Source organism: Calidris pugnax, unplaced genomic scaffold (genome assembly GCF_001431845.1).
Source record: "Calidris pugnax isolate Ruff unplaced genomic scaffold, ASM143184v1 scaffold89, whole genome shotgun sequence".
NCBI classification, from domain to species: Eukaryota; Metazoa; Chordata; class Aves; order Charadriiformes; family Scolopacidae; genus Calidris; species Calidris pugnax.
The window spans coordinates 6564929-6572428 of NW_015090865.1; the positions used below are offsets into that span (position 1 = coordinate 6564929).

The 7500-nt window shown below is 43.3% G+C and overlaps 1 protein-coding gene across 16 annotated transcripts in view; it reads right to left on the reverse strand.

Moving 5' to 3' along the window:
• EBF3 (early B-cell factor 3) overlaps window positions 1-7500 on the reverse strand; it is a 139201-nt gene that overhangs the window by 41406 nt on the left and 90295 nt on the right. For 11 of the 16 annotated variants that reach the window (XR_001412417.1, XR_001412415.1, XR_001412421.1 and 8 more), the window contains exons 7-8: window positions 3446-3527; window positions 283-427 (exon numbers count right to left, since the gene is read on the reverse strand). Coding sequence is in view for 8 of the 16 variants with exons in the window: in XM_014945391.1 (XP_014800877.1) it covers window positions 283-427; window positions 3446-3527 (227 nt within the window). In the remaining 8 variants the exon portion in view is untranslated. The remainder of the gene's footprint in view (window positions 1-282; window positions 428-3445; window positions 3528-7500) is intronic. The other 5 variants (XR_001412419.1, XR_001412418.1, XM_014945393.1 and 2 more) reach the window with 1 other exon arrangement.

The window sequence follows — 7500 nt, forward strand, 5'->3', positions numbered from 1 at the left end:
TAAATAGAAAAAGATGAAAAATTGGTTGTGACTGCAAAACTGTAAGTATTAAATAAAGAAAGAAGTCAGAAGCAAATTCAGGAGCGACCGTATTCTGGTTGACAAGGGCTGAGAAATACTAATGGACTTTTTTAATGGGTGGTTTGATGGATGAGAGAAGAAATTATGTAAAAGTAAAATGTAGTAGTGTATCAACATAAAGTATGGTGCCAAAAAAAAAAAAAAAAGGAAAAAAAAAAAAGCATTGCAAATAAAAAAAAAGACATGTAAATGTGTGCCTACCATTTTCCAGATAAGAAGGGGCCGTACCTTCTGAGGGGTCAAGGCGGCGAGCCCGCCTCCCGTGTTTGGAATTGTTGTGTACAAACATGTTGTCTGAGACAGCCAGCACGTGGCCATCCACATTGACTGTTGTTGATACAACAACCTGCAAAAGAAAACAAACACAAAAAAACCCAAATTTAAAAAAAAAAAACCAAACAACAACAAAACCCCTGCATGTTTTCACAAAGGGGGATATAGAATCCACAGCGTCTTCTTTTAAGACCAAACAACATCACAGCCCCTTCCTTTTGGCTTTAGAGGAAGTGAATGACAACTCTGAATACATCTGTGTTTATGTGGCGAACACTGGTGATTTTTAACTCACAATTGTTTCTCTTCAGAACCTGCTACACTAATTAGAGTTTAATCTCCTATTATGCTAACAAATGAATTCAATTCAGGGAAATATTCTTCTAGCCATTAGTTTCAGAAACACCCCTCTAGCCACTCATTTTAAAAGCTGCTGTTTTGATTGATCTGTTGATATATTGATTAGATAGTTTATCTAATTAAAATTTGTTCACTTGAGACTGTCTTCAAATGAAGGGTTGTGAGGATTCCAAATAAAAAAAAAGCTTAATAAATCAGGAACCATCGTAACTCCCTATTTTTTCTTCAGTAAATGATCTCCAGGTCAGTTTTACAATTACATTTAATGTCTGATAATGAACTTTTTTGCATCTGAAAAGACCCGAGTTGAATATGAATAGTGAAAGTGTTTTCAATCCATGAAAAGTATCCCTTCTCAAGTTCATTTGGATGGTGATTGACCCTGGTATGTCAATGGAATTTCCTCCTTTATTTTTGAGTGAAAGGCTCCTATTCTTGTGTCCAGGTTCAGAGTCCGGCCATAGAAGAGATGATGGATAGGGCCTTCTTTGGCTTCCAGCTGCTTCTCAGTAGAAAATGGAAAAGGAACATATGCAAAAAGCACAACCTTCCCGATAAAAACACCTACACAATGGAGTCGTGAAACCCCTTCCGGAAGCGGTATCGCGTGAACACGAGCCAAAGAGGAAACCGTGAGATGGGCCTGGGTTTGTGCGGAACACGGCTTCGCAGGTCGGTCGCTGGTATCCCAGAGAGACATTTACATCTCATTTAAATACTCCAGCACGGGTCCCGTGGTGCGGGTTCCAGGTTTTCTAAGCGAAGTCATCACTGCGGAGTTTTCTTTGGGGTTTAATGTTAGTAGAGTCCTTAAAGGCCACGGCTAAGTTAGGCCTTACCAACCCTGCCGGTGATGGCGGCATCAGCCAACGCACATCTGAGCTTCCATCTTATAGTTATTTCACCTTCGGGTACAACAAAAACCATCGCCAGGGTCCTCACACCAGCTCCTACACCCAAACGCTTCACGAACGAAAATCGAAGGGGTGAAACTCGTGCACGGAGCCGCTCCCAGGCATCAGAGGGAAATTCTCCTCGGCTTCTCTGTTTTGGATCACCTCTGATCCTGTTTCTTATTCACAGCCCATAATTAGCTTCCAGCTCTCAGGGCACCTTTGCAGTGCATCCTCAGAGACAGCCATCTGCGGTGCCCCTCGGAGCAGCCCCAGGGCAGCTCTCGCCAGGCTGCTCCTCTCCCCTACCTTCTCCTCCCAGAAGTGGACACCGGTCCCTCTCCTCACCATCCACCTCGGGGGAGGTTGCACACTCACCTCGGCCGCCGAGCTGCTGCCAGGCCACCGGCCCGTCTGCTTTCCCTTTTAATGAGATTTCTCAGGCTTTAGGAAACATTGCGAAACGTGCACGGGCAATTTGCAGCAAAAAATTCTGGGTTTGGTTCCTAGAACACGGTATATTAAAAAGACAGAGAAAGGTGCGTATAAAAATGACAACTATTTTTGTTCTGTCATGTATATATAGGTCAGTCACCAGGGGAAAACACCGCAGTTCAGCAAAAGAAAGTAGAGACGCTCTGCTTTGTTACAGCGGCTTATTCCTGCCACGCACCTCAAGAAAGGTGCTGAGACAGTGAAACCAGTTAAAAATATTGTTGGAGATCTGACACACTGTTAAGTCCAGTTAAACCTTCTGAGAGGCAGGGAGATTAGCTAAAGAGACCCCGGGAAGTCTTTCTAGTGCCTACTGGCTCCATTGTCGACCACAAGATCACTCATGACGGATGCTTCATTTAGTCATCGGTGAGACAAAGAGGACATTTCCACTCATTCCAGGTTTGACCTTCTGTTCTGTTCAGATGGATCAATATCACCAATGCCACGTGAAGCCGAGATGCATGAAAAATGGAGGCTTGGCTCTATTGTTTTGAAGAAATTTTTTTTTTTTCCAGCTACAGATCTTTTCTGTTGGCTGGCTCAAGGGTGCTGGCTCTGCCGGTTGGTTGGCTGCGCATGAAAACAGATGTCACATGTTTTGCTCTAACAAGTTTAACCACGAGTTATTCTTCTCAAAAACACCAAAGTTTTGAACATCTCAATACTAGTTTATTATTAGCCTCAAATATGAATCATCGTGAAATATTTTGAAATAAGAAGCATATATTTCCTAACAAGCATTTCAAATGACCCCAAACACGGAGGAAAACCATTTGTCCGTCACGTCAGCTGCCTCTCTGCAGTGTTATGATTCACCACAGGGTATTTCAAAGGCTGTAAGAAGAAAGTGAAGTATTAAACATTTTCTAACACAACTGAAATAAAAATACGTGGGTTGGACCACTGCTGTTGGATTTACGAGTTGTGGATGTGAAAAACCCCCATGTGAGGTCCAAACTCCCCTGCTCTCCACCGTCATGGCTGCTGGTAAGATTTGGCCACTTGGTCTACACGTGGACAACCTCTGCAAGTGGGAGCACACGCCACACTACAACGCAAGGGTTAGTACGGAGGAAAACCAGGGAAATACTTTCTGAGAGACTCACTTTCTTCAGCACTGATTCATTACAGTCCACTGCAGAACTCAGCAAGACCCAACAACCAGCATTTAAATCAGTGAGGGAAACGTAACATACTGAAAGTGTTTTTTCTTACAGTCACTCAGCATTGGAACTACACTAAATAGAAGCACTAATACTGTTTTTTCATTAAAAAAAGCTCAAGATGAAGATGTGAGTAAGCCTTTTATATGTTGTTTATTCTTTAAGAGGGATCTGTACCTGGAATCTTCGCATGTCTCGCGGGTTGCCTGCATTCTTCAAACAGTTCTGATTGCACTTGAGGAAAAACTTTAGAAAGAATCTATAAAAATACAAAATTGAAATCTATTAGATTCATCAAAATGTAAATCCAATTTTAAAAAAGTTTAATAAAATTTAATCATAAATAGTTATACCCAAAAGAATACTGGTACTGAAATATTACTTTCCTATTAGTTAATGAACTTATTTTAAAGCACAAGATCTCTGTTGTAAACAGAACATTATTGCCAGGGAAAGGCAAATTTATATTTTTAATTTTTCAACAACTACAAATGTATTGACTCCAGGCCATATCCTTAGCTCGGTGTGGGAAAGTTGATTTCAGTGACTCATTGACTTCAAAGGCAATGACTTACACCAGATGAGAATTTGTCTCTATTTTTTTAATACGTTTTATTTCTTCACAACTTATATTAGCAGTAATGACCTCTACATTGAAACATTCCAAGGTAATGAATGATCAATCTTCTGAAAAACACTTGGCGTTGCCTCCGGTTTGGAAACTCTCGCTATTCAAAGGGACTCGATCCAACTCCTGCTGACTCCGGGGAGATCCAGGCGGGATCTGCCCACCGGCAAGGCCCCGGTTCCCTCATTGTTTTTGAAAAGGAACATGGCAAATTAGGCCCTGTCTTACGACCTCTTCAACCTTTGCCAGCCTTTAACTGTGAGGAGTCACCAGGAGGATGGAAATCCAGCTTATTTTTGCTGAGCCACAACCAGCAATTATTTGGGACTAACCCTCGTCATTGAGGCATCTCCCAACAACCGGTGTTTTAGCATCGCCGCCTCCCAAGACCCAGCAAGCACGTATAGGAAGGGGAAAAGCTTGGAAAAGTTCAAACTCCTTTACACTGCCCACCTGTACCTGCTGGGGAACAACAGATATGGGATGTCTCCACCCCCCAGGCTATGCAAGGTGGGGGCATCCTCACCATCCCGCCCTCACGCGGGAGGATGTTCACAGCCTAATGCCTCTCCTTTTCTTTATGTAGCTATGTTTTCCCATTCCATAATTTAAAAAGTGTTCTATAGGTCTGGTTTTCAGCTAATAACCGACAGCTAATGACAGGGAAGGCTCGGGACTTTCTAGTCACCCAGAGTTTCTCAGATGCGCCAGCCCAGCAACTTCATACATGTTGAATAGTGATGTTAGGAGGAGCTTTCACATCTAGAATATCATAGAATCATATAGAATGGTGTGGGTTAGAAGTGACCTTAAAGAGCATCCAGTTCCACGCCCCTGCCCTGGGCAGGGACACCTCCCACCACACCAGGTTGCTCCAAGCCCCCTCCAACCTGGCCTTGAACCCCTCCAGGGATGGGGCAGCCACAGCTTCTCTGGCCAACCTGGGCCAGGCTCTCACCACCCTCAGAGTAAAAAGATATGAACAACTATTATTTATTCATGTCAATCTTTATAAGTGGCTGTGACTATTCTTGCTGTATACATCTCCACAAGTTTCCATGTGCCAGCAACATTCTCAGCAGGGCAGGAGGCAAGTTCAGGAGCCTCTTCCCTTCTTCAGCACCCAACATGGCCCAACCATGGCCAATAGAAAGTTGAGCCACATTATGCTCACTCCTGCAGAGCTTCGAGGGCCGGACAGGAGCATTATGGGAGTATTCCTGTATCACCAACTCGTGCTTTTAACCACAGCCCTTCTTTTCAGTTAAACCTTGAGCGAGATCCTAATATCGATACGGGATGCTAATGCTGAGGGAGCAATCTCTCACACCAGAGAGGCAAGGAGGGAAATAACTAGGTTTACTCAAACTGTGCATGAATAAATCGATGCCATCAGTTTAGCCAAATGCATGTTTCTTTAAAAGTTCCTCTTCCAAAACCTGTAAAGGGGTTTTAGATGCTGAGCTGGACAACAGCTGGATTTCCACAGTGGTTGATGTGATCTCCTAGCTCAGATGTTCACCTGAATTCAGGTTCTCTGGACACTGTTGCAGGGACACTATCAGCAACTCCATGAAACTGCACCTTTATTGGCCACAACCTCACCCTAATTTTATCTGCCTTGATTTTGGGGGTTTTTTGAGGGTCACCTGAGTATAGGCTAAATGTAACAGCATTTCTATCACACCTCTGCTCTTGTCTGCACACCTTCCACCACACAGACCGCGATGATGCGCAAGGACCAGGTGATGCCCATGTCAGTATGGGACCACCAGGCACTGGTGACAGCGCCAGGAGCTGGGGAGAGTCTCCAGCTTCACAGCTCTTCAGTGCCGCAGCCAGGCTGAAGAGGCACATCTTATCTATCTTTTTTTCTGATCTCAAATGGGTGTTGTGAGGCTTATTGAGCTAATGTTTGTAAATTGCTAGGAAATTCTCCAATGAATTGTGCACTAGGAATGCTAAGTATTGCTCCTGGTGGATTGTTTTCATCGTGAAGCACTCGTGATGAATTGTTTCTATACAGAGAGCTCACATCCTGTCAAAAAAAAAGGGCCATTAAGCACCCTTTCACTAAACGTCAACTGGAACTGATATTTATTCAATTATTTGGTGAAAAGGACCCACACGGGGTGGAATTGGACATCTTTATGTTTACTAGGATCACCCTGGTACTGGGCTAAATATTGAAGGCACAAAGCTGGGGTGAACACAAGCAGCACCCGTACTTCAACTCTCCTACAACCCTGGATTCTGAGATATTTTATTTTATGTTTTACTCTGTGTTTTCAGAGAGTTCACAGAGGAGCACAGGTGGCATCAAGACTAGATTTTCAGAGGAAGCCAAGAGAAGTTAAAAACCACGTTCTGCTCATGCAGGGAACTTCTCAGAGCTTGCCAGGAGAAGAAAACTAACTGGATTGTTGCTCTTGGCTGACCAACAAGGACTGTGGGTGCTATGAACCCATCCCTACGGCAGAGGAACAGGGTGGACACCTTCCCTGAGAGCCCTGCACTCCCCAGACAAGATTTCTGTGACACAGCAAGAAGTGAGAGCTCGGTGGGGTCATCTCTCAAACTTTGTGGCTACCAACAGAATGGGAATGCAAGCCTTTCTCAATTTGCCACTCCCTGCTATATTTTGTATCACACACATAAATTGTAGTCTTTTTTAATAAATACAGCCTTGCAGAACAGTCTTCCCAAACGTACTAAGCTGTTCCTAAAATACCGATACGGGGGAAAATGCACCCTGTGTGATGTTCCTTTGCTCTGATTTTTTTTCAGGCTGCTAGAAAGGGGACTGCTACCATCTTAATTAAAATGTATTGCCTACCACAAGACTTCACTATTTTAAGATAAAATTTACATCTTTTATTGACTCACCTCACCTATACACTTAGCTCGCAGTGCCTCTCAACGCCCATCTGCCATCCCCGTACAGTAAAGTCACTTGATATTCCACCCACCAATTTTTCCTAACAACCACTGTGCAATTAAACTCAACACGTTCTGTTGCGAGGTAAATTAGGCACACCTGCGGCCAGACTTCATTTGAACTGCATCAGAAAAAGGACCTAACAAGGTGAGAGCGTACCACAAAGTTATAGGCCTGTCAAGCAATTAGGTTTTCACTTCTGGGACATCCGCACAGTGCAATTATGCTACACATTACAACCTGGCTAATCTTCTGAACAAATGTCATGTCTCGGAGAAGCTAGTAAAAGCAGTTCATCTGCAAATGTGTCTGCTCTTAAGCCTCCACCTTATGCACATAACAACCTACAGGAGACTTTTTTTTTTTGTGATATGAAAGATGTTTTTCTCCATAGAAGATTTCTTTAAACCCGGCAAGTGCCTTTTCATCCTTTTCACCTCTTCTTAACCTTTCTGAGAGGAGGTGTTGTAGCAAATAGACCAGAAAGACTTTTGTACTTGAATTTCAACGTTAAGCAAGAAAATACTTTGTATTATAAGCACAAGCGGTGGCTTTAGCGTGGTCTGATTCAAATAGTGTTTGGCTAAAGGAATATTTGTGGTGGAAACCCACCTATTACATCCCAGAAACATCATTAGTAAAGCGTATTTCCACCAGACACCGACC